This window comes from Aulostomus chinensis, chromosome 16 (genome assembly GCF_037954235.1).
Source record: "Aulostomus chinensis isolate RoL2024-O1b breed Wild chromosome 16, RoL_Achi_v1.0, whole genome shotgun sequence".
In the NCBI taxonomy this organism is placed as follows: domain Eukaryota; kingdom Metazoa; phylum Chordata; class Actinopteri; order Syngnathiformes; family Aulostomidae; genus Aulostomus; species Aulostomus chinensis.
In genome coordinates, this window is record NC_141335.1 from 16,521,383 (window position 1) to 16,548,882 (window position 27,500).

The 27,500-nt window shown below is 41.3% G+C and overlaps 1 protein-coding gene across 3 annotated transcripts in view; it reads left to right on the top strand.

The window, feature by feature from the left end:
* The window catches only part of ncapd3 (non-SMC condensin II complex, subunit D3), an 82,634-nt gene that overhangs the window by 5,909 nt on the left and 49,225 nt on the right, over window positions 1–27,500 (top strand). For 2 of the 3 annotated variants that reach the window (XM_086181435.1, XM_086181433.1), the window contains exons 3-19: window positions 134–296; window positions 8,272–8,438; window positions 8,727–8,888; window positions 9,252–9,313; window positions 9,396–9,483; window positions 9,579–9,712; window positions 12,759–12,831; window positions 13,586–13,711; window positions 13,888–14,140; window positions 14,636–14,674; window positions 16,268–16,360; window positions 18,292–18,365; window positions 18,521–18,655; window positions 21,438–21,658; window positions 21,890–22,081; window positions 22,165–22,262; window positions 22,333–22,442. In XM_086181435.1, the coding sequence (XP_086037561.1) occupies window positions 134–296; window positions 8,272–8,438; window positions 8,727–8,888; window positions 9,252–9,313; window positions 9,396–9,483; window positions 9,579–9,712; window positions 12,759–12,831; window positions 13,586–13,711; window positions 13,888–14,140; window positions 14,636–14,674; window positions 16,268–16,360; window positions 18,292–18,365; window positions 18,521–18,655; window positions 21,438–21,658; window positions 21,890–22,081; window positions 22,165–22,262; window positions 22,333–22,442 (2,190 nt within the window). The remainder of the gene's footprint in view (window positions 1–133; window positions 297–8,271; window positions 8,439–8,726; window positions 8,889–9,251; window positions 9,314–9,395; window positions 9,484–9,578; window positions 9,713–12,758; window positions 12,832–13,585; window positions 13,712–13,887; window positions 14,141–14,635; window positions 14,675–16,267; window positions 16,361–18,291; window positions 18,366–18,520; window positions 18,656–21,437; window positions 21,659–21,889; window positions 22,082–22,164; window positions 22,263–22,332; window positions 22,443–27,500) is intronic. The other variant, XM_086181434.1, reaches the window with a different exon arrangement.

Consider the following 27,500-nt stretch of genomic DNA (forward strand, 5'->3'; position numbering starts at 1 on the left):
TCGCAGCATTTATGAAAACCTTTGTATAGTGCTTTGGTCAAGCCAGTTTTTATGAAATGAAACAAAACACCTGAAGGTATCTTTTCCCCTGTCTGTTGTCGTCAGTAACTCCCCTCTCTCTTCTCCTCTGCAGAATATCTGGGCGCTACTGGGAGAGAATGGCATGACAGTCAAGTCTCTGGTGGCCATGCTGTCCTTTTTTGTCCTGGCAGGAAAAACCAAAGCAGCCAGTGTTCAACAGAGGGTGGTTGGACTGCATGCTGCCTCGCTGTACCTGCTGCTGCTTGGAATTCCAGGTAAGAATCCACATTTTGTTGTGACAAAAATAACACCATTTTTATTTTGACTCAGACAAAGTCCCCTAATCAGCTGTTTTACATTTTGCTGGTTATGGTATTCTGGCTCAACGCTGGACTATTTCCAAGCATTTGTTTACTTTTTGTTTGTTTTTTCTTTATTAGTTTAAAATATACAGAGACCGTGCACATTAATAAACATTTCTGTAAACATGCCAGTTTAGCCAAGTTGGCTAATTTTCAACCGTAGTCTCTGGGGCAGGTGACTTGAGCACTGTAATAATTAAATTGCATTAAAAAAACAGTATTGTGCCTACTTATGAAATACATTGCATACAATACAGTGCAGAACATACAAAGAATACAAATATATTACAGTTTCAGAGCAGATGGTCACACACTTGACCATCTGTCAACCATAGTTAAAAAATTCCAAGCTAAGCCATGCAGGATTTTATCAGTAAGACAGGCATCTTTGAATTTAACCAAATTATCCCAGTTTAGTAATCTCTGATTTGTAAGACTATGAAAATGATGATGAGCATTTGTCTTCCTGTCCAGCACTTTCACAGCCTGATGATAGACTACTTGTACAGATTTAGGGTTGTACAAGAGGCTTGTACTAATCAGACAGTATGACAGATGTGACATGATAATAGCATTAAAATACAAAACTGCTGCTTTTGTTGACAGTGAGTTTCTGATGTGATGGAAATTTGATAAGTAAAACTTTATTGTGTTGACAACAGATTTAGTTTGTTTTTTTAAATGTAAGACTTGAATTAATTTTATTTCAAGATATTTATATTCGGGCGCAACTGTAAACATTTCCCTGGTAGCACAAACATTGGGTGTTACAGTATCCATCAACCTCGTAAAAATCATGCATACTGTTTTCTTAGTATTGAGCTGCATACAGGAATTATTTAGCCACTCAATGACCGGGGTCATCGCTGCCATTAAATTATTTGCAGCTGGCTGCTTGGTTGCTGCATGAACGTAAATGGCCGTGTCATCTGCATACATCTGGATGTCTGACTCATTACAGATGGAAGATCATTTATGTAAAGACTAAACAGTGGCCCTGGTATAGATCCTTGGCACACCAAAACTAGGGGTGGGTCCAAAAATTAATTTCATGATATATCGTGATTTTTTTGGTGACAATATTAAAAATTGATCTTTCTCTCCAAAATCGATTTCTTTTTTTAATTTATTTTTCCCGTTTTCACCTGGCGGAAACTGATATGTGACGTCATATCCATTTTCAGAAGAAGGTAAGCGTGAGCTGACATGGCGGACACGCAGCCAGAGATCAAGCCCGCCCCCATAAGTTTTAACTCAAGCGTATGGGCACACTTTGGATTTTACTTGCCTCCGGAGAGAACGGATCTGGATATGACAAAAGCTGTATGAAAACTCTGCCACGGACAAGTATTGTATTGTGGTAACACGAGGAACGTAAGCGCTTATCTTTCCCGTCACCATCCAGAGATAAAAACAGAGCTACCCAAATGGCTAGCAGCAGCAAACCGATGGACCCTGGAAGGGACACTTGCTACTAAACTCCCAAGCAGTTCGGACAAAGCAAGGTGAATCACTACTTCAGTAACCAGTCAAGATGGCTACATGCGTTATGTCGAATGAGACTCATCCAACCTTCTCCATCATAGCCCCACTACACGCACAGCTCCTCCAAGCTACACATGAAGCCCTAGGAGATTCTCCTTTTGTTAGAGAGCTGAAGGATGCCATCCAACATGACATTAAAAACGTACACATCTGATGAGAAGACCCCTCTCAACTTTGCTTCAGCACTTGACCCACGTTATAAAGCACTGCCGTTCCTGTCCAACGAGGAGAAGCAAGAAACACTAGCAAGATTGGTAGCTGAGGCTGAAGCCACAGTGGAACATCATTATCAGGTAAATAAATATCCACATTAAAATTGACATTACTTTAGTTCATAATGTACTAGAGGTGACTGTGAGAGATATTTTGTCTGTCGGTGTCTATGTCATTGGTGAGAGTCTATAAGTGATAGAGAGAGATTGTGTTTGTGTGTGTCTGTGTATGTGTTGCAATAGAAATTAAATCAAATAAGTTTAAATCTGTCAAAGATGGAGCATTTAAACTGTGTGCTAATGTCTTCCATCACTGTGTTGTATTGGTTGTAGGAAGAAGTGGAAAGGCCGGACCAGGAGGATTGCTGTGATGATGCACCAGATGAGGAAACTGAACACACAAGACATAGAGGGCCCCCCACCTACTAAAAAAAAAAGGTTCCTGTGCATTGGCTGAATTACTCGGCAAAACTTTTGGAGATGCCAAGCAGGCTCCAGTACCACCAAAGAAGTCAGCTTTCCACCTTGCAGAGGAGGAGGTTAAAGATTACAACACAGCTGCTCCTTTGCCACTGTCTGGAAAAAAACAACCCTAGACTGGTAGAAAGAACATCACAGTGAGTGAGTCCCTTTCCGGTCTGCCACTCCAAAGGCACCGCCCCCAATGTCCACGCACTGTTGCCGTGACGTGCCAACCAAGACAGCTTCACAACAACATCCAGAGCCTTGAGATACCCAAAGCTGATCTCACCCACCCCTACAGCTCTGCCACAACGGAGTTGCTTCACTACCTTGGTGACATATGCCACGGAGATTGGACAAACCCACCCCCCCCCCCGCAAAATACTCCCCCAACTCTGTTTTCCCATGGAATACATGTTGGTGGGATTGAGGAGTTCCTCAAAGTATTCCTCCCACCATCCAGTCTCCCCAGTTGGCGGAAAGCCTGGTTTATGCTTCATCGTCGTGGTGTGTACGCCGTCATGGAGCATTCGAAGTTCTGCGTTGAGGAAACGCGTTGCTCTGCATTTCTCCGCCAAGCCAGTAGGGATGTGTGGCTGTGCCTTTGTACTTGCGGACCTCCTCGATCACCCTTTCTTTGTCTTGGTCCATTTTTGAGTGTAGCTCTCACCACAGAAACTTTTAAAATGGCGGTGTTGTTGTGCTGAACCGGAAATGACATTCTGAGTGGACCAATCACAGTCTTTGACGTTCATGTCATGACGCGTAGTCAGGATTTTTTGGAGGTGCACGTCAGGCTACAGCGTAGGGTCTGCATAGGGGTCTGCGTCGATGGCGTAGGTACGGCATCGCTGCGACGCAGAAGCAAAACCAAGTAGCCTCCCGTCACCACTGTAAACAGTGTGGGCAAGTTGCTGCCTTCCACCCTGAGGCGACGGACAGTTTGCCAGAACCTTTTTTCAGAGCTGACAAATAGTCATTTTCCATGGCCTCACCGAACTCCTTCCACACCCAAGTTTTTGCCTTGGCGATCGCCATAGCTGCACCCTGCTTGGCCTGCCGGTACTGGTTGGCTGTCTCTGGAGACCCACAGGCCAGCCATGCCATGTAACCATTTTGGGATGGACCCAGCCAGACCCCATGGGCTAAGGCCTGACCACCAGGCGCTCGGCAATGGGCCCCTACCCTGGGCCTGGCTCCAGGGTGGGGCCTCAATACCCCTCCGGGTTGGGTACACAAATTCCTAGATGATGTTTCCATTAAGGGTCTTTTGAACCGTTCTTTGTCTGGCCCTTCGCCTAGGACCAGTCTGCCTTGGGTGACCCTACCAGGGGCAAAATGCCCCCGACAGTATAGCTCCTAGGGTCATTAGGGCACTCAACTCGTCCACCATGATAAGGTGTTGGTTCCAGGAGGAGATTGGTTAAACAATGGTCTGATAAACTGGCGGTCATGTTGAGAATCTTAAAATTCTCTCTGGTTTATTAGTGAATATTAAGTCTATAATACCCCTCTCACACTGAAACGTGTGTTAAAGCGTGTTTTTGTGCCTGCGTTTGCTCGGCATTAGGGCGCATTCAAGCTTCCAGCAGAGCTCCCGCTGTGAGGACTGCACAGAAAACCAGCAAGTACCTTCAGGCTCAGGCCCTAAAAATCTTCCTCTGCTCTCCACTCTGACACAGACAGCAGAGTGCAGCAGGGGAGGGGCTCTTAAAGGGCCAGCTGTCAGCTCTGCACTCACACTCTGCATCACACTCGGGCTTCTATCTCCTAAACTACAAGGCCCAGGGATTTGCCAATTACATTGTTGGATTCGGGCCGGCATTTGGCACCCGGTCACAGGCGCGCGGAGGCTCAGGCCCTAACAACGCTGCTTGCAGCTTTAATTTTTTTTTTTTTCCCGGAGCTTCCACAATGACAGCCCGACTGGTACAGTGACAAAATCAGAATGTGACAGGAAGGTATATCTGCGTCAACAGGTCATATCATGGGAAACATGTGTGCAGTGTGAAAGTGGCTTAAGTGTTTTAGAGGACTGGGTTATTCTTGTCAAAGGTTTTTGTAATTTGTTTCAGAGCACTTTTGCTGTGTTTATCTTCCCAATTGCAGCAACCCCTTAATATTTACTTCATATTAAATCACAATCTTTTAGTAGATGATTTGATTGGTCAAAAAAGGAAATTTTAGACAAGGGTGGTCTGTACAAGCCAAGAACAGTGAAAGATATTTGAGGAGATAGTGTAATATCAGGTCCAACACATTCAATTTTATTATCATATTGCCACTCAATTTAAGTGGAGCTGATGGTGTTTTGGATATAACACATTAGCCCCCCTCTTCCTTCAGATCTGTCCGTCCTATAGATGTTGTATCTGGGGATGCTTAATGCTGTATTTGGAGAGCTTTCATGTAACCAGTTCTCTGATAGAAATAAGTAATCAAAATTAGAGGTCCATAATGAGATGTTGGATTTGTTTGCATTTCCCAGTGATCCTATGAATGTTTATGCGACCTCCAAGTAGCCCCTTAGGTTTTGCTCTTGGATCCCAAAGTATTGTTGCTGGATTGACGGTTTGAAAGAAGTCCAGCCTCCTGCGTTAAATGACTGCAGAGTTTATGGATCTATACTTCATTTAAGGTTAACTGTTGACTCATTGCAATATTTTGATTGACTGGCACTGATAGTGCTGCCTATGACTAGCAGTATTTGTGATGTTCAAATTAATTGCGTTACCAGTCACCTGTGGTAGACGGTGATTGCTTGAAGTAAGCTGTTGTGTAGTTAAACGGCACTTAACAACCCCAGTCAATGGGTCAATGTCCCCTGTGAGCAAGTAAGATGAAAAGCTTTACAGAATGAGTCAGTGTATTGAAGTCACTTTGCTAAGGCTGGGCAATATGGCCTTAAAAAAAAATCTCCAAATTTTTTTTTTTCAACAAATCCGATTCATGAGTTAACCCCCCCCCCCCCACACACACACACACACACACACGCACACACATAAAATCAGTTTGCAAATTACAGAGAATTTATTCAGTTGCACTGATGGCTGGGTTTCCCATTCTTTCAGACCTATAATCATGGTGCCGCTGTCTGTAATCATACAGGTGAGTCTGTTCTCAGCAAGACCTCACGAGCTCAGAGCGTCTTTTAGCCCCTGGTCAATTATCTCCCCTTTGTGTCATCAGGCACTTAGGTAAATAAGTTATTAAATTATATTATATAATAACATATATAATAACAAACTAAACAAAATAATAATAATAATAAAACTTGTATTAAATAATAATCTGACGTATTTGTTTACTCCAGTATTTCACTCATACTTGTCAATCGCATTATAGAGAAAAACAATGTATCTTACCGGTTCCTGGGTTATCATGTTTTCCTCTATGAAAAACTACATCGATAATCTGGATTTGATTACTGCAAATTCCTACAGGATGTCTGGTTTAAGCATGACATTGCATCGTTTCTGGAACAATAGGAAAGTTTTGCTTCTCAAAACCTTCTCCAAACTTTCTCCAAGTAAATAAAAGAGCATGCATTTTGTGAACTGAGGCTATTGTTAATGCGCATTTGCAGATTGGGTTAGGTCAGGTCAGGTCACCACAGGTCCATCTCTGACACTGAAAGGATGCTTCGCAAAACAGTGTACAATGTCAGGAAAAAAAATACCACCAAAGAAATATACTGCAGCTGAACTGGCACAACTCATCTTTGAAGATGCCGCTGCACACACCACATGTTTTTGCAAATTATGGAGTCATAGAACATCCCACCATCATAAGATAAGATAGAACGTTATTGATCCCACAACGGGGAAATTTGTGTGTTACCACAGCTCAATTTCAAGAAAAAGAAGAAACAGCAATTAAAATATATAAAGAAAGGAGAAGAAGAACATTATAAACAAAGTTACATATGTGCAAAATACTATGTACAAGACACCAAAATATACATGGTTTGCAACTATGGGTGGAGGGTTGAAGGTAGTTAGATAAATAATATATAAATAAATAAATATGTGTACATCAGCTGTAGGTGTGTGTGTGTGTGTGTGTGTGTGTGTATGTACTATAAATATGTGCGTGGGAGGGTGCACTGTGTGCGTAAGTGACTACAGTGGGGGGTGGTGACAGAGGAGTGTCTGAGTGACTCAGCATCACAAAGCATTGTAGAGTCTCATGGCATCATGGCACTTATATTGTCAGATTCCAGGGAAACTCCCCCAACTCAATATGCAAAAATATGTGTGCTGGAAACCTTCTATGATGAGAAACATGTAGGAAAACCCCCCCAAAAAATTGTAATATGAATTTATTTTTGGTTCAACAATTATGTTAGTCGTACCTAGTGAACTGATGGCATATCTGGATAGCATAAGCTAGCCTGAAAAAACAAGATGTCGCATGTAGAGATTGACCTTATCATGATAGATATAGCTCAAAAGAAAATGATGTAAAAGTACCCCAAAATCAGCTTGGGTTCCTAAGGGTTAATAAATAAAGAGCTTACAAATGGTATTTTTTGTGCTGTTTTTTTCCCCCCCACTCTCAGAGGCTGGAGCCAGGGAGAAGGTGAAAAAGGGATTTAATTTAAAATAAGTAATAGACTGACTGCTATCTGACGATCAGCCGAACTCAAAACCTAGAATCGGGGGTCCTGTGCTCACAATTTTTTAAAATGGTCCAAGGTCCAAAATACTGAAGCCTCAAATAAATGTAAAATTCAGCATCTTCATTATGACTTCATACATATCCTCTCACTTAATTTGGCCATGGAAGGACTTGGGCCTAATATGTTTTCTTACTGTCATAACTAAGAAAGACACATAGCTGGGAATTATCAGTGCTGTGATTTGATTATGTACAGTAAATTAAAATCACTATTTATTTTTGACGTTGTCCATCTACTGTTTCACCATGTTTTCATTAAGTAATTCTGTTCCCCTGGTTGTAATGGAGTTTGTTTAGGGAGTCTGTTTTATCTTAAGAGACACCTTTTTCTCCTTGGTAGTCCTTACTCTGCAACAAAACCAAAGTTGATTCATGCACCGCTTCACAACTTAATATCTGCATCAATAAAAGTTTTTTGATCCCCAAAAACCAAGCCCTTCTGAGTGAGGCTTCATTTTCTCCTCTGGGCATTCATAGTGGCATTTTATTGGTTTATAGGAATAATTAAATTGAGCACATTTTGGTATCCTCACCTCTGAGGACTGGGGATGCTGCTGCTTTAATCAATATTCTTTTTGCAAACTTTGAGAGTGACATGATACTAGTGTTACCTGGCTGATTTCTGCTGCTACTAACAGTGTCATGCCATGTGATTATGGGAGAATCCTCACACCCCTACCTTCCTTATGTTAAGGCCAGTTTAACAAGCCAATTTCAGCCGATTTTGACAAAATCTAAGTGTTTGTGGATTACTGAGCATACAGCTAGATGTTAAAATGTGGATTATAGAGTGCTGCTCTAATCTGAAGTAGGTAGCTATGAGCGCAACAAGCTAAATATTCATGGCTAGCACTTAGATGCATTTTAGAATGTCAAAGAAACTATGCAGTGTTGAATACTTGACAAGTAAAAACACTTTAGGGTGGAGTATTGCATTGTCTGAGTAATTTGATGAAATGACCCACTGTATATGTGTCATTTGCTTCTAGGGAGCATTACCAACAAGGGTTTCCATGAGGTTTTGTTTGACACTTGCTTAAACTTGACCTCCCACTACTGGCCACAGGACTGTGGAAAGAAGCGCAAGAAGGACAACCTGAAGACTTCTCAGGCAGAGGTCAAACGTTCCAAACCACACAGGAGGGAGATTCAAGAGGTTATTAAGAGATATTTCATAGCATATGTATGTTGTAAATGAAAAAAATTAGTAAAGGTGAATGTGAAATTTTTAGCTATTGGAAGATATGGAATATTCATTGCTGTCATCACCCCCCAGTTGATTCTGCATACCTCCAAAATGCACTGTTGACAGTGCACTACATCAGTGCACATAAATGTTTACTTTTTTTTATCAAATGAGGATTCAGGTGTAGGTAGGCCTAATGGGGGTACCACTACACTAAGGATATCTGAAAATTGTGGTGTCATTGTATTTTACCATCAGATGGGGGTTGATGAAGAGGAAGAAGAGGATGAGCTTCATTTCTCTGGTCAAGACCTGATGCAGATAAGAAATGCTGTGGTTCTTCTGGTTCACAGCCTTCTCAAACTCCTGCAGACATTTTCATTAAAGGACATACCACAGAGTGCCAGCAATTGCACCCAGGTAACTATTGACTCCAGGGCTGCAGTATTCTATATGGTCTTGGGCAAAAAAATCTGATTGCTCAGACAGTGATTGGTGACATTATTTTCAGGGATGGTATCTGCCATGTCTGTAAATTGCAGTCTGTACACATCGGTGATTTGGTTCAAATGTTAAACCATGCCAGCCTCACTCTGTACAGTTGACTGGCTGCTGCTCTTTTATTTACAGTGCAGTCACTTAGGGTTGGTCAAGTTTGATTAGACCTACATTTTCTTGGGTTGATGACAGCCCAGTCTCCATCGTGGCACACACTTTATACCTCACTACTTTGTCTTCACATGAGAAAAATTAACTGTTTTTTTTGTTTTTGTTTGGTTCCAGATTTTCAGTAAGCTGCTCTACTTCGAGCCAGTCATTGAGGAACTAAACTTTTCTTTTGGACAGTGAGTTGAGGTTTTGCTTTTCTGTGATTTAAAAAAATGTGTGCAGGAAGTGACAGCTGATGGTTGTGATGTTTCTGTTCAGAGATCTCACCAACCTGAGGAGCATTCCAGAGATGGCTTTCTATGGCCTGCAGCTACTTTGTTCACCAAAACATGGAGACCAGAAAGAAGTACTTACCACACCCCTTTCTTAGTGAAGCAATAAGGTCTGTGGAAGGTCAGGAGTACTTGGCAATATCACCTAACTAATGTCTTTCTTCTTTAGTCCCTGCGGAGGGTTTTCCACCATCTTCTCTATGTGATCCTGATGATGAATAAAGGCAATAGGGGGAGACCCATCCTCCTAATACCAAGCCAGGCAATCCTTGACATCCGGGACCAAGCTATACATTTTGTTTGGTAAACATTGCTATTATCTATTGAAACTGCCTCAGTATGACCAACTATAGAAACATCAATGACACCACATCAGTCTGTGCTTGGAGCTTGCCCCTCCACATACTATAGTCAACCAGCCTCTCTCACAGCATTCTTGACCAGTTTCTTCCTGTGTCAATGGAAGGACTGTGGAGGATAGTGATACAGCTCACTGTGTAGTCAAAGGACCAGGATTACGTTGAGTAACTCAACTTTCTTTTTCTCTTTTTTTCTTATTTGGCCCCTCTAACTGTTTGCTCAAGGAATATCATTTATTCCATGATTTGCATTCTTTCTCAGGTTTGACTGTGTGTCAAACTAGAAAATAAAAAAAAACCTCAGTTGTATTAATTCTCTGTATTTGTTCTACAAATCAACAGAGATCTTACCACATCAATTACAGCATTAGTCGTTCACAGCCATTTCTATAAAGTACATAAAGATTTATAGACTGGTATTGGATTGGTATTGGATTCATACTCTGTTGGTATATGCTTGAAGTTCAGGTGTCAGAAACAATACTGGAACATCTCTCCCATTATTTAATTACTTAAATTTTTTCATTTAAGCTAGACTAGTCCCCATTTAAAGTTTTGCACTGTATGTAATAGTGGAAACATTGTCCTCTTCTCTATTGTCTCCTTGTTGAGGACTTCAGAGATAGCGTCACCCTCCGTCCTCACATTCTGAATCCAGATTGAGAAGGTCCTCCAACAGTGGGGTCATATCTGCCCAGCTCGTTGAGGCCCATGACTGATGAGCCTTTTCTAAGGTGGATTCGAACAGGCATGGGTCCTGACTACTGGCCACTGCCACTTTCAGCCTGCAATGCCTAAGCCTATTAGAGGACTAGCTTAGCGTAAGCCAGAGGGTATGTTGCGCTGTTAGTGGTACACCGATAAACAAATACTGAGAACTGCTTGCCATGTTGTGATCACTGCTCTGTAAAATCTTTTTTTTTTTTTTTTACTGGCTTACTCAGAGAATGCAAGCAAAGTTGGAAACTTGGTTTGGCAAGGATATCCTTTATGGGTCATCTGTAAACTGTTGAGCTAGCCTGAACACCCTGAGTAAGCCAGTAGTTTCTTCATGATTAGAAATTGAGAATTCTGTGAGGGGGGCTGGTTAACTGGCTTGTGGAGGGGGCAAGCCCCAAACAGAGTGGAACCTGTTTGTCAAACATCGACATAGTGTCATTAGAACTTCCATACTTGGTCATGCCTAGGGGATTCCCATAGTGAAACACCGAAGTAAATTAATTTCTTTTTTATTGAGTGCATATTTCAGAGAGGACAGATATTCATGTGCACATCAAGATTTTGCACAGTCCACTCGACACTACCACATAGTGAGCAGTGAATTAATCAGTCCTTCCAAGAATTCACAATGTTGTGATTGCAACTATTAATGCAAATTCAGGCAATTCCCGTAAATTTTGCTGGCCCAGCAATTTCATCCAATCACCACAACTTTAATACAACTTTGACTAATCGCAACATTCCTTCTTTTCACGTCACCTGTGACGTTGTCATTTACAATTCCTGTTTCTACTGGCAAACATTAACTTGTGTGAGAAGGAAATATGTCACATTTGCCTACAAAAATCACTGCGAAGCACCGTGCTCTTCAGTTTCCCCATACTCTATGTAGTGACTTGATAAGCTGATGATGATGGTGTATCTTTAGGATGCTTTACACAGTTATTACTCGTGGCACCACTCCTATTTTAGTTTCGTCCAGCGAGAAACGATCAGTCTCAGGTTATAGCTTATCTTTCTTTGCGGGTCAGTGGCTTGCATACAAATATATAAATGTGTTGGAACTCTTATTGGAATTTTAAGAGGATTTAATACACTTGAGAAAAGATTTAAGACAAACAATTCCAGCAAAGCAATTAAGGCACATATTGAGAATTATTAGATTTATCTGAGCTTCAAGTGGACATCAAAGGAAGCAGGTAAAAAGGTATTCAGGATGGACAATGGTGACCTACAAACAAACGAAGACTACTGAATGGAGGCTGACCAAGCTCTACAGAGTCACTCAGAGTTTGGCAGTAAGATGAGGGTCAGGGGTTGAATAGATGCAGCACTGATCTTTATTATTGCAACAGCGCGAAAACCAATGTAACCGGCTCAGCTGGATTGCTCCCATCGATGTACGATATCTCTCCCACTAACTGGTGGGAGGACGGCCTCCAAAGCCTCCGCCTCATCGGCCGTGGCTCCAGCTGAGATTTGCTGGATGAGGAAGGGAAGCGCATTGATTCACTACCGTCTAGTCTCAGGCTTCTGGCTTCAGGCACAAGGAGGCTTTTCTCCGCTGGTCAGGATGGAGATTCAAGGCTCACGGGAGGTCAAAAGTATAGCAACCATAAGCCGCGATCGATGATGAGTTACAAAAATAGTAAATCAAGAATTTAGATGCTACGCAGAACAATGTCTTCACAAACTCAAAAATGAGAGGCACTTTCAACTCCGTTTACCAAAAAAAAAACTTTGCTAAAGAAAAAGTTGTTGTAAGGAAAGAAAAGAAGTTCTTTCTAAAGTTAAAGAATAAAGAATCCCAAAAAAATTAAATTGAATAGAAAATAAAAGTGGAGAGACGGACTAGCCACTCTGGGAGTTTGCACAAAAATGCCATAAGCGAGGAATATTGTAGTAAACTGGTCTGCCTCGGGGAGTGACCTTTGACCTGTGTGGGGCCGCTGGCCAATCAGCACACTTTGCCATCCTCAATTCTTTTCAGCTATGACTGTATTAAACTGGTTAAACAGAGAGCAATCATGCATCACACAGACAGATCATCTATAGAATAAGATTACTCAGAGTAATCTCCCGCTCCAGCCTAACCTCACTCGTGAATAAGACCCCGACTTTTAGAATCCAACACATTATTTTGTTGATTGACCTGAAATGTCAGTGGATTGAGGCTTTCATCTCCATTGCCTACATTGCAGCCAAATAGTTTTCCTTTAAATCAAGTTATAATTTGTCCTCTGATGTTTTCTCCATTTTTGTAATTACAGTCACCTTGTGAATGAGCTGAAGGAGCTGGTGCTGCCTTTCCTACAAATCCTCCTGCAGCATATCTGCATCCAGGTGAATCCTTCAATCTATTTTTAGATATTAATTGTTCATATGGTAAACCAGTAAAGTTTTTGTTATGCTATCATTAAAGCATAATATAATATGTTTAGAATTGCTAAGCACACAAAATGGTAATGACAAATACAAAAAACATAAGAGTCATCTTCACTAGTCTCAGATGTATTTTTCAGGTCCACAGAATGCTTCACTTTGTAGAATGATGTTTGTGCAGAGTTTGACACATTTCACTCCGGTGAAAATGTATATTTTTGTGCTGATTGAAAATGTGATTTTAAGTGTCAGTCTTACAAACATGGCTTGTGACATCACAATTTATTTTTGGCAAACTATGTTTGACACAAATGGTACTTTATTTGTTTAACTGCATGCATGTTAAGGGAATCTTCAAGAGTAATTTATGTAATAATTCATATATTAATGTAATAAGTAATATATGTTGAATGCAAATAATGTTAAAAAATGTAATGAATATAACTATATTATATAAGTCGTAGTACAATTTGTAGAGCTAATTCCCTGTCATACCAAAAGAAGATTGTTCTTCATCTTGATTTGGAGTAACACATCAGTGTTTGGGAAATACGCTTAATTGCCATCCTCCCCAAGTCCAGGCAAAAGCCCTTCTCTCCTCTGAGTGCAGAGGGAGCTCACACCCACAGACACCAGCTGACTGTTGATAAGATTTGTGCAATGACTAGTAGTTGGTCTGAACTTTGGTATACCTTGGTCTGTTGTGGATATTTAGATGGTGGAGAAAAATGAGTTTAGAACCCATGGAGCCCAGGCTGTTGGCACGCTGATATCTCACATGGCAAATACAGACTACGCCTGCTTCATCAAGTGGCTCTTTAAGTTCTCCAGACACTCAAAGGTAACAGCTCTCATACATGATATGTATCATTTCTTAGGTTATAAAAAATATTACGTTTTCTTTTTCATATCTTGAGTCACATCCAACTATGGGCCATATGGTAACAAACATGTTTAGCAACACTCTTTTGTCTTCTAATACAAAAAAATCAACCAATAACTTGAACTGTTTTTTAGATGGTGTGTCGCCTATTCTCTGTGGATGTGGTGATGGTTTTACTGGGGCAGCCAGAGAGGAGACCCGAGGAGAGTCAGGACCAGGAGCTCATTTGCTTCCTGCCACACAAGTTCCTGATCCACAACCTATTATTTGTTCGCTGTCATGACCACTCACCCACCGTCCAAGGCCATGCTCTCTCCGGCCTGGCCCAGTGCCTGGAGCTGCCATCACTAAATGCCACACGGGCGGTCCACAACCTCTTCTCTGCCTGTAAAAATAAAATTAAAAAAAAGATTCACACAAACCACTCTCACACTCTTGAGTTTTAGGTTCCAGAATTGTTTCTTTCATAAGTTCAGATGGTCTACTAAACAGCCTGTTCAATTCAGGAATATCATAGCCCTATTATGACTTACCATCTCATTTAATAGAATCAGTCTACATAAAAGAAACACCTTTGATGGTGGAGCAGCTCAGTCTTAACATGTTTGCATGTCATGCATCTGTTGCATAAAGCTGGAATACTACATAAATTAACTTAATTAATTGGAGTCATTTTTCTGGTTGTTTTGCAGAACCTGTGTAAAAGTGATTTCAAACTGAGGAGAAATGGTTTTGCAAAAGGATCACAGTATTGCATTGTGTATATATAGTCTCCAGGCTTTCTAATTACTGTTGATTATGTGAAGATACAATTTGTATGATGTAATATATAATATGGTTTAATTTTTTGATGATACAATGCTTTCTTTATTCTGTGTTTAGCTGGAATTCAGACTGTGTTGCAAGAGGAAACTGCTGAAGGTACAGTCATCATTCTTTAGTTTTCAGTTGGGGGGGAGCTTTCCCCGATTGTTCACATGGGATGAAGGAGTGACTGGAGAGAATTTGTATTGCAAATTAATAATTTAATAGTTAGACTTCCTTTAAAATGATTGTGGTTTGTTGCATTTTAGGTCTGACATTCAAAATTTTGCAAGACATGCATTCAGATGTGGCACGGTGGTACAGTGGTTAGCACTGTCACTTCACAGCAAGAGGGATCCAGATTCAAATCCTGGCTCGGGCATGGGATCTTTCTGTGTCGAGTTTGCATGTTCTTCCTGTTCTTGCATGGGTCCTCTCTGTGTACTCCGCCTTCCTCCCACAGTCAAAAGACATGCAAATGGGGACTAGGCTAATTGGATACTCTAAAATGACCGTAGGTATGACTGTGAGTGTGAATCGTTGTTTGTCTATATATGTTGGCGCTGCGATGGACTGGTGACCTGTCCAGGGTGTACCCTGCCTCAATCCCCAAAGCCTCTTGGATAGGCTCCAGCCCCTCCACAACCCTTACAGGATAAGTGGAAGAAAATGGGTGGATGCGTCCAGATGATGATAGTGCAGTGGTTAGCTTTGTCGCCTCACAGCAAGGAGGTTCTGGGTTCCAGCCCCGGCTTGAGCACGGGGTCTTTCTGTATGGAGTTTGCACGTTCTCCCTGTGTAGGTTCTCTCTGGGTATTCAGGCTTCTTCCCACAGTCCAAAGATATGCAAGAGGGGACTAGGCTAATTGGATACTCTACATTGACTGTAGGTGTGGCTGTGAGAGTGAAGTTGTCTGTCTATATGTGTTGGCCCTGCGATGGACTGGAAACATGTCCAGGGTGTACTCCACCTCTCGTCCGAAGGCAGCTAGGATAGCCTTCAGCCCCCACCCACACACACACACACACAAAACCTTTAACAGGATGAGCGGTAGAAAATGGATGGATGATTCATTCACTGTTAAAAACATCCATGCATTTATCCATTTTCAATACAGCTTGTCTGTTAAGGGTTGCAGGAGTGGCTGGAGCCTATCCCAGATGACCTTTTACAAGAGGCAGGGTACATGCTGAACGGGTTGCCAGTCTGTCGCGGGGATATCAGGAGCAATTAGGGGATCAGTTTCTTGCTCAAGGATATTTAGACATGGTCATGGAAGTGAGGATTGAAATATTTGTGACCAGTGTGTAGGATTTTTGATTGCTGCCTTTTGTCTTCAGCAATTGCTTGTTGGATTTCAGGCAATTACTTTGCAAACAATAACCATAGGAACCAACATAACTGTGGTCAAACTACTAAAAAAGATATCAATGTGTAATAATCCAGGAATTATTGTGATAACACTTTTCATCAAAGTTGTACAACAGTGTGTGACAAGGGAGCCCTGGATTATTCCAGATGGTGCCTCTTTGTTGGCGATGGTGATAATCATGTGGAGATGATGACCTCTTTTGAGTGCCACAAATAAAATGCTATTCACCTTGATTTTTACTACGCTAATGACAGCAGTCCCAGTAGCCCTGTATCTTGTTCATGTTCACTGTTATCTAAAATTGAGGTCTTTGATACTGTTTATGTGACTGTCACAGGCAGTACCAGTTCCCAGCACACTCAAAAAACCTTCCGCACTCTGCCATTCCGGACTGTGGAGATCAGCAGCACTGACAACTTGGGTTGTGATGGTGAGTCATTTAAATTATTTATGCCTCTATGCCCAAAGCTGGTTTTGGGCTCTAACTTATATTGCCACAATGGCAGTTTCCTCCAGTCAAGCATGATGGTGTCCCATGCAGGGAGATTATTGCTCATATAGGCGTAATGGGTCTGGGTCATTAACTTTTTGAAGGGTGCTCCACGTTCATAATCACCTAGGAGCAACATCATGATGGCATTACTCTGGTGGTGTTATGACTGTTTCTGTTTCTTGCCTTGTAAAGTGATCTTGGGTCTTTGAATCAAATAACCATTTGATTTTTTTATTAAAACTGATCATTTGTTACCATAATTATTATCTTATCTACCACCACTAATGTTGGAGTGGCAACAGCTCAAGCTTTAGCCTATAGCCCATGCTAGGATTCTAACAATAACATTAACTGAATACATATAATGTAAGACATGCTGAACATTTTTCTAACACTTCATAAAAACAGACATTTGACAATATGTCCACATCAAGTAACTCACTTGTCCAAGAGTAGAAGAGCTGACACTGAGTTAAACTGGAGTCCTTTGAGATCTTGCTGGGCTCTCCACCTTGAAAATGCAGGGCAAAGCTAGATTCAGGCAATGAGGTTGAAAGACAAGAGCCAGCAAAGCTTCAGGTGCCAGAAAAAGACATTTTATTTAAAAAAAAAAACAACAACAACAAAAAATGTGCAAAGAGCTGCAGACAAAAATGGCAGCATCATAGCCCCACACTAGGCTATTAGTTTCCCTCTAAGGCCCGGGAGCTGAAATGAAGCTCACTTAAATATCCTTCTGAGATATGGCTAATTGGAGCAAACCACTACTGTGGGGAACCACCAAAACAAGAGTGGTTTACCCCTTGCCCTTAATACAACAATATACATCACAATCAACCATACACATTCCCCCTTTAGACCCACCAAACATTCCCCATATCTATACCACATCTTTGTACAGCAAGCACATAAATCACACAAGGTGCAAAAACAAACATCCCTAAGCACAATGGGACGCACACCCCTTGCACCACGCTCCATAAAAACCGCCCCTGCAGCGGCGCACCTCTGCTGAGGAGCAGAGAAGCCGGACCAGGCGTGTAGTCGTCACTGGTGAGTCCAGGTGAAATAACGTGAGTGTGTGTAGGACCAGAGTCTTTAGCAGTGAGCAGATGAAGAGAGAGATGCGTTGCAGGTACCTCACTACATGCTGGGATGATAGGCAGGAGTGAAAACTGTCACAGGTGAGTTATGGATGAGGTGAGTGAGAGCTGCGGCGGCAGTGCATTCTTGACGCCGGTGCACAACTCACGTCACCTGTGTCACCAAGCATGGCAGCAACCAATACATCAAAACTATACATATAGTCATCAAGTCACTGACCATGTGTGTGTGTACGGGTATGCATGTGTGCACACGTGTATCAAAATGTCCAGGCACCGTCTCTCTTCTCCTTCGTGAGCGATGTCACATAATGGCATTCAGACGGAGACCGTTAGAAGGGGGTGCTCACCTTCTCACAATCCCTCTTTATCTGATGTCTTTTGCCAACTATGTGATTTCTTGTGAGGTCAGGCCGGAGGGTTGTCTTCAGCTGAATGTTTCAGACTGCTCTCTGCCATCATGCTTTCCACTAACATAAACATGTGGCCATCTGTGCATAAAAACAAGAGGCTAAAGAATGATGCACAGAGGGCATGTGACATCATGAATTTCTCCACTCATCATTATGTCCCTAGTTCTTTAAATAGCAAAATTTATTTTTCTTGAAATCTAATGAGGCTGAAATTTTGTACTTTGCTCCTTTAAATCAGATGTGAAAGGTTTTTTATGGCTCAGAAAGAAAAAAAAAGGAGTATGTGTTTATGTGTCACACTGTTTTCTGACTGTTTTGAAAGATGAGTCACTGTTTCATTTTTTGAATGCAGCAAAAGACAACCTGGCTGTTCTTTTACGCCGTGTTCAAGACTCCAAGACTAATGTGAGGAAATCAGCACTGCAGGTAAGTGGCACCTTGAGCTTTAACAGACAGCTTCAGGTTTCATATTCATATAAGCATGATGGGCAAATTGAGTATTGTATATTATTCAGTGTTTGTGCTACACAAAGAATTTTACATAGGACCTTTAATCTCTGTGCTCTGGTGTCCCTCAATAGGCCCTGGTGGGTCTTCTCAAACATGATGTGATCCCCATGAGCCAGGAAAATCTGTCTGTGCTGTCGGAGCGCTGCAGAGATCCGAACGTGTCTGTGAAGAAGAAAGCACTGCAGTGTATGGGAGAGCTGCTCACTGTGAGTCTCATTCATGGGTATAGAAGACATTTTTGGAATCTCATGTTATTGGTCATACTGTATAACTGTGATCCTCGACAGGTGGCCCCCGGGCTGTATCTGGCATGCCGACTGCCTATTTGTGGCCCCTGAACTGTTATTCCTTCACTGTGTGTTTTGGTTGGGTCAGCATGCCAAGGCAGGGTGGCCTGAGGGAGGTTAGGGAGGTTTCACAAGTGGTCAGTCCTGCCGGAGCTTTTTTTTTTTTTTTTTTTGTAACCCCAAACACTGCATTTATATTACACCCTGCCTTCCTGGCCGCAGCACATACAGATAATCCACAAGCGACCGCGCTTGCACTTCACAGCACCCCCACCCCCCGGGACAGGACTTGTCTGTCCCAACAATACACTGACAGCCTGTTAATTGGTCACTCTGAGTTTACTGCTGCAAGCCCAGTTTTTTAACTTTCACTTTAGTTTTAGGAGCAGTTTTTAAAATTTTAATTTGAAAGGGACATTTGGTTTGGTTTTAACATGTATGTTAGCTTGGAATTCCTGAGATGCATGATTCACCATAGGACAGAAATACATTTTTTCTTCTTCCTTGTAGTTCTTTGTGTTTATATGTAAAAAGTGTTCTTAACCCCTCCTGACATATTTGTTTTGGATTCATGACAGGGGTCATGTTTTTTTTTATTCAATACCATCTATCCATCCATTTGCTATCCCTTATCCTCTTAAGGGTTGTGGGGGGCTGGAGCTTATCCCAGCTACCTTCTGGTAAGAGGCAGAGAAAACCCTGGACGGGTCACCAGACCAAACCAGCGCTCAAACCCGTAACCTTCTTGCTGTGAGGCGACAGTGCTAACCACTGCACCACCGTACCACCCATTTTATTCAACTATTTATTTTAATTTATGTCAAATTAGAAATGAAATTTTATTTTAGTTTGTATTTTTGTTGTTTTGAATAAAAAGGGCATTTTGTTTTGAATATTACAGTAATATCGCATGTGGCCTGACTGACCTCAATAAATGGACCTTTGACTCATTAAAAAAATTCTTTGTGGCCCTTTAAGATTAGTATTTGAGTACCCCTGCTGCATAATTACAATGATCAAAAGAAATGAATATGAACCAACTTGTGAAAAACTAAAATACTAAATTCCTTGTCCGATGTGCCAAATATTTCTGAATTATTGCTTATTTTTAGTGTACTTACATAATCTGCCACCAATACTCTCAAAAAGTAATGCACACACAGAGATCACAACTGGCAGTAAAAGGTACAATTAAGGCTGTCAAATCAAATCCAGTGCTGTAGTAAAAATGTTGATATTCTCATTCATACAAAGGGGGATAATACATTTTGTGCATGTGGGCCCCCCCTTAACCCAGAAAAGATGAAACAATAACTTTCAGAAACATGCCACCTCATTTGTTTCCATGCCTGACACTCACATAAGTCAGAGATCAGACCAGAGGACACCTCCTGATGTTTCTTGACCAACAGAGACAATCAATCATCACATCAATGTGCTTTGCAGGTTACAATGCAAAATGCAGTGCAAATGTAAAATGACTGAAATTCTATTCATAATGCATTCATCACTGCCTCAAAATGTTAACTTTCTGAAAATAATACTCTGGAACAGGATTACTTTTTATATTATTTTCAGCACATCTGAGAACAGAACAGACAGAAGTGTCACAAACAAACCCATTACTTACATTATTATTTACTGTGTTATACTCACTTTGCATTAGTTTAAGTTAAGTGGGCTAACATCAGAAAAGCATGCAATTACAGTCATAGAAGAGTACACAACACACACCCAGCCCTTGTGCAAAGGCTTATCAGTATTCTCGGCCCAAGCCCAGCTAGACCCGGTTTCTTTTTTTTTTTTCTCCTCCCGATAACATGATGTAAACTTCTGTTGCAGCCATTAAAATTGGTCAGTTTTGTTTTTATGGTAAAGTGTTATATTTCTTTCAGTTTCTTTTTTAAATTAATTTAGAAAAATGTTTTGGAGTATTGATTTGTTTGTTTAATGAATGTTTTTGTTTTTTTGAAATGGTGACCAAGGCAAGCCAGCAACCGACAGTTAGTTGACAACATTTAATCCATTTTGCCTCTTAAACCTGAACTTGACTTGCCTACAATAAAATCCCTAGATATAAAATATTTCATACATATCACAATGTTAGTTTAAACATTTATTATCACCACCATAATTTAAAGGCATTTTTGACAAGCTGAGGCAGACTGGTACTGTCCGTGGCAGTATGCTGAAAAACATGCTGAATATGTGAGCTATGACATGAAAGTTGGCCTGAAGTCTGGCCCCAGGGGCATTAATAAGTCAAGCCCCATCTGGTTCAGGCTGAGATGCAGGGCTCTTCCCACATAGAATTTACATTCTGTTGCTCTTTTTTACTTTACAGTCCCAAATGACAAAATAGAATTTCAGTTGGATTAAATATATCCATCACTCTCAATTTTTAGCCATAGTTCTAATGTTTATTTTAAGGTAGTTGAAGTCCTTTTAATCTACAGGATTCTGTACACAATTTATTTGAGTTTTCTGCCATGGCGGATCTGCTGGTCAAGTGACAGCGATTAAGAGGTTTATTGGATTACACATAAAAAACACATATTAATCAAAGTGGAAGATTTATTGCATGTCAGTGAGGGATCTTGTGAAAAGACGTTGTCCATTTTAATTTTAAAAAATGCTAAACTGAACTGTGATTACAGGTTACTAACAGTTAATACCAGTTTTATGCTGTGCTGTCCAAAAGGCTAAACCAGAGTGCAGTGTGGTGCAGAGGGCGTGGCTACAGGGTGTGGTGCCAGCTGTGGTGGACTCTGAAAACTCTGTCCAGGAAAAGGCTCTGGAGGCTATAAACCAGGTTTTGCTCAGCCAGGTTAAACCATATGCTGACAGCTGCCACATGGATGGCAGTCAGAAGTTGACCTGGGACCTGCTACGTCTGCTCTGCAATGAGTGTCAAAACCTCAGGTTGGACCAATACATTGGTTGTTTTATATAAAAAATCTGAACATGTCATACACCAAAGAATATCTGAAAAAATGAATCCCTTTACTTTTCTTTATGAGAGATAAACTGAATTATTTATATATATATATATATATATATATATATATATATATATAAAAAATATACTGTTTTGTGCTTTCTATTTTTTGGCCCACAATCATCTGACATTGTTTTTTTGTCTTCATTCTCCAGTCAGTATTTTACCCAGGCCTTCACCATTTTATCCAAACAAAACAAATTTACACTTACATTCATCACCAACCTTATCTCACACACGGATGCTGCTCATGCTGCTGGAGCCTGGCTGCTGCTCTCCAAAGCTGTTTCCTCATACTCTGAAATTCCTTATGGTAAAATCCTGGATGCCTGGGACAGCATGTTCAGGTGAGAGGGCCACTATTTATTAACAGAATGCTCATAAAAGCCATGTTTAATATTCAGTTGAAAGTCAATACTCCTTTCTTCAGTTCAAAGGATGTAAGCACAACAACCTGTTGTCACATTCTGTGTGTGATTGGAGGCATTGCCACTCATTTGAATGAAGAAACCAAGGAAAGGATAATTGGTGAGTGGCATAACTGGATCATAGAAGGAAATTTCCTTACCTGTCTTTATAATCCTCTCTTTCTTTCCAGATGATCTGATGTCAGAGTTGAAAACTTTTACTCTGTCTCTTGAGGTGATCAGTACTGCTATAGAGACTCTTTATCGAATGGGCAGTAGTGAAGACATCAGTAAAACTCAGGTTGGCCTTCTTTTTTATAATTACTTTTGACATTTGTTCTGTCATTAGAGTGGAAGTCCTAGAAACATTGTAAAACTTCACAACATAATCCCCTCTTCCTTTAAGGACATCAGTGACATTAGAATATCAACATTTACTTGCTTTGGAGACACAGCAAAAGCCAATTTCAAGTTCCATATTTTAATTTGTTTACTTTAGCAGAGCTTGTTGATGAACAAAATTCTTTACAAGTTATTCTTAGAATTTAACAGTTTATAAAACACTGATTTGGTAGTTTTGACTTTACAAAGAAAAAAACTAGACCTGTCAGTCGATTAAAAAAATGTATCTGATTAATCGCAGAGTTGTCCATAGTTAACTCACGATTACTCACATATTTTTTATCTGCTCTAAATCTACCTTAAAGTGATATTTTAATTTTATTTTTTTAATTAAAAAATATATATATAAAATTATAACCATAAAGCAAACATATTTACTCAAATAAATAACTTCAATGATTTTGACCACTGGGCTGCCCCAAAACAAAAGATGCACAGGGTAAAAAAAAAAAAATTATTATAAACTCATCCCAACAAATATAATAGCAATTATTACTAGTACTAACTGAAGTACTTGAACTATTAAGCCATTAACACAAAAGGATGACCCTTATGCATTACATCAATCTGTGATGCACAGAATAAATTAAATTAAATAAAAACAATGAATAAAGTGTACATTAAACAGGGGGCAGTGCAATACAGAACGGGACTCAAATGATATAGTGGGGATATTGCGGGTGGTGGACGCCTCCAATGGTCGTGGTTTGTTTTATGCCAGAGGGGAGCGGAGGGCTCTCTGCATTGCTCTGCTTTGCGGACAAGTGATACTTGAGACTGCTCGTACTCCGGTGGAAACTACATTCAGCTTAACAGTGTATGCATGTCACATTTTTCCTGTCGAGACTGCCATCTGGCAGGGCTTTGAAGTTGGATTTTACATTTAAAACTGACATATTCTATATTATTTTCTATGTTAGTACCACCTTAACGCTCATCTGCTCTCAGTTATTTTTGGTTTTGTTTACAAGCTGCAACCGGCTGCAACTCGCATGTGTGACGTGTGGTGCGTTCACTTCTGTTTTTCCGCAAACTACGGCATGGTCAAAGGGTCAAAAAGCACCGTGCGTGTTAATCACGATAAAAAAATTATCTGTGATAAAAGGACGTTGGATTAACTAGTTAATAATGGGTTAACACTGACACCTATCAAAAAAAACCACAATGAACTTTAGCTTTTTTTAAAAAAAATATGGTTCAAAAACAGACAGGAAAAAACAAGTTTGCCAAGGTGGTTGACATTACACAGTTGTGAAACACAACAGCAGCTTGAAGCACAAAATATGCTGAGACAGATACTGTACATGAATAAAATTAAACTGCCACTTCCAATGACATTTCACAAACAGGAAACTTATATTTAGTCAGCAGATGAGACTGAAATGTGTGAGAATTTCATTACTGCAGGTTATTTACTGCAGATTTACTGCTTTGTATGGTGATTTAAGATTATTCCCTAAATTTTCTGCTTGCGCTCGAAAAAAAACAAAACACAGTTCGAGGCTACAGCGCTCTTACTAAAAAAGTTAGTCTTGAGCATTTTTACTTTCTTACAGTCACCCCTCCCAAAACTGCGTCATGGACTTTTGAAGACCGGAATCTATGATTTTGCTTTTCTGTGTAATTAACAAGTCACGTTCGTGTCACTATGTTTTTGTGTGAATTCTTTGGAGATTTGCTAAGCTATACATTTTTGGAAAGGTTGTTGTGTTAGGAGTCAGAAAATCAATGTTGAAGATCATTGTAATGAAAAGCTTTTTGTATTTAATATCGCATGTTCCTCAAAACCCACGTTTTTCCAATCAGCTCTTTGAAATATACATCCACAATATGAGTAAAAAAACTACACATCACGAGCAGTTAATCGGATAACTTGGCGTTACTTTCATTTAAGAGTTTGATTTTAGCTAATGCAAAATGTGGATTTTCTTTCAACATGCAAATTTAGACCACAGTATGAGTAAGCAACCTTTTTATTTAGAAAGTGTCATCAAAATCATCATCACTTTCATACATTATGGCTTGGGAATCCTCATCTTTGTGGCATTGGCAGTGCAGCAGCCAAGGCTAACAGCTAAATCCGTAGCTTGGCAGGAGCACCTCCCAGACAAGCAGTCAGACATACACTTGCATTGAACGAACTCAAGAATGGCCTTTGGGGCTGGGAGGACCTCTATGGTCACTGGTTTGAGTATGCCATCTGAGTGTTTGAAGTATCCATTTTGCAAAGGATCCAGCTGTGAATCCTGCAGAGCAGTGGCTGCCTGTTGCAAACTAAGCACCTGGAGGCATTTTATGTGGTTGCGGGAGACTTTAATCACATGAAACTGACGGACACTCGGCCCAGCTTTTACCAGCATGTCACCATCCCCACATGGGGAGACAACACTGGACTGTGTGTACAGCAACATTCGCGGTGCGTACAGAGCTCGTCCCCGCCCCCATCTTGGCCTCTCAGACCACACCTCCGTCCTGCTGGCGCCAGCATACCGCCCCCTGCTGAGACGGATCAGGCCAACAGTGAAGACAGTCACTGTGTGGCCCAGTGATGCTTTTGTGATCCAGAGCTGTTTTTAGAGCACAGACTGGCAGGTCTTCAGAGAGGCAGCTACCTACGAGGGAGAGGTGGACCTGGAGGAAAACGCTTCCTCTGTCCTCAGCTTCATCTCCAAGTGTGCTGATGATGTCACCACCACCAGGACAGTAACCTCCTATCCGAACCAGAAACCCTGGCTGAATGCTGAGGTGAGAGCACTGCTGAAAGACAGGGACACTGTGTTCAAGGCAGGTTAGGCATCAGCACTCAGAGTGGCAAGGAAAGAACACAAGCACATACACCCAGAAAATCCTGGGTCACTTCAACACAAACGACCCTCCGTGCATGTGGAAGGGCATCAAGTGCATCACGGACTACAACACCAGGGATGCACAATGCCCAAGGGACCCCTCCTTGCCAGAAGCACTCAACTTCTTCTATGCCCACTTTGAGGACCCTCCCAGCACCAGACTCACACCACCACCTGATGACACGCCCCTCAGTGTGACCACAGCAGACGTGAGGAAGACCCTTCAGGGAATCAACCCCCGCAAAGCTGCAGGTCCTGACAACATCCCGGGCCTGGTACTGATGGACTGAGGATCCACAACACTGTCTCCTCCTCCATCACCCTCAGCACTGGCAGGCCACAGGGCCGTCCTGTTCACTCTGCTGACGTACAATTGTTTAGCGAGACACTCCAGCTGCCACATAGTCAAGTTTGTGGATGACAGCAGTAGTGGGACGCATAATCAACAATGATAAGTCAGAATACAGAGAGGAGGTGGAATACCTAGTGCAGTGGTGCAGAGTAAACAACCTCTGCATCAACGTAGGAGAAGATTAGATATGGTGGAAATGGTCACCAGCTACAGGTACCTGGGTGTGCACATCAGAGGCACAGCTGTGGAAGTGGTCTCCAGCTACAGGTACCTGGGTGTGCACTCACAGGGAGTGCAAACACTTCCCAACTCGTCAGGAAGGCCCACCAGCGTCTCTACTCAGAAAGCTGCAGAGAACTGGACTGGGGAGCTCGGTCCTGAGGAACTTCTACCGCTGTGTGGTGGAGAGTGTCCTCTGCACCTGCATCACCGTGTGGCACTGCAGCCACACTGCTGCTGAACAGAAGGCTCTGCAGATGGAGGTAAAGGCAGCACAGAGAACTGTGGGGAGCAGTCTTCCCACCATCTCGGACCTCTACACCTCACGATGCAAGGGGATGGCCTTCTGCATCATGAAGGACTCCAATCATCCCACTCACAGTCTGTTTGCCCTCTGGCACGTGGCTGAGGAGCATTCAGAGCAAGACCACCAGGCTCAGGAACCGTTTCTTTCCTGCAGCTGTCAGACTGTTGAACTTGAGCCATGCTCTGAAGTGTCCCAACCTATTCCATCTCTCAGTGCAATATCTCCTCCCATTAGGTGCAATATCCCTCAATTCTACTGTTTACATGTATATACTGTTTATATTTATATTCCAGTATTTTAATTCCATACATACACACACACACACATATATATATATACACACACACACACACACACACACACACACACACACACATATATATATATATATATATATATATATATATATATATATATATATATATATATACACACTCCATTAGTGCAATATCTCCCACCTTCAACAGCCCTGTTTACATTATACAGACTGTTTATATTTAATTTTTGTATCTTATTTATATGGATATATTTACATATCCTATTCTGTTACTTTATTTTATTTATTCGATTTTTATCTTACTTCTCTCTAATTACTAAGGCTTATACCATGACCTGAGTCCTAATTTTGTACTACAAACATGAAAATGTGAAATGGTATGACGATAAAGATAAAGATCTTTGAATCTTTCAATCCCACTTGTTTGGACATGCACTCTCAAGATGTACTGCTTCAGAGCTCCAAGTGTTTGGGGGAGCTTGTCACTTTCTGTCCTATGTTTGCAGAAGAGATGCCATTGCAGTTGAGGGATTGCCTTGAAATTGATCCCATCAGGAGCTAACAGTGCCATTGGTGTCAGCGTAAATTCATAGTTTCCTATGGCTTCTTTCTGGTTGATGTCTCGGTTTGACCTGGCAAGTACCATCAGCCTCGCAAACAGGTCCTTCAGATCCACAGTATTGTCTCTGAGTTTCACTGTAATCTTTCTGTTCCCAGACAGGAACTTTTGTTGTTCTCTTTGTTCACAGGGGCCAAGAGGCTGACATCTCCATTGATTTGCCCTGACACATAGTCTTCATACAACTTCTGGCCAGTGACATCAGCATTTAAGATTTGTTGCACATACTCATCTGGGATATAGGCTTATGTGATCACACTGTACAGGTTGACACCTTAAGTGGTAAACGGGTTTTCATGGCTGAGTATGGCTGCCTTGATCTTGTCGATCATGTGAC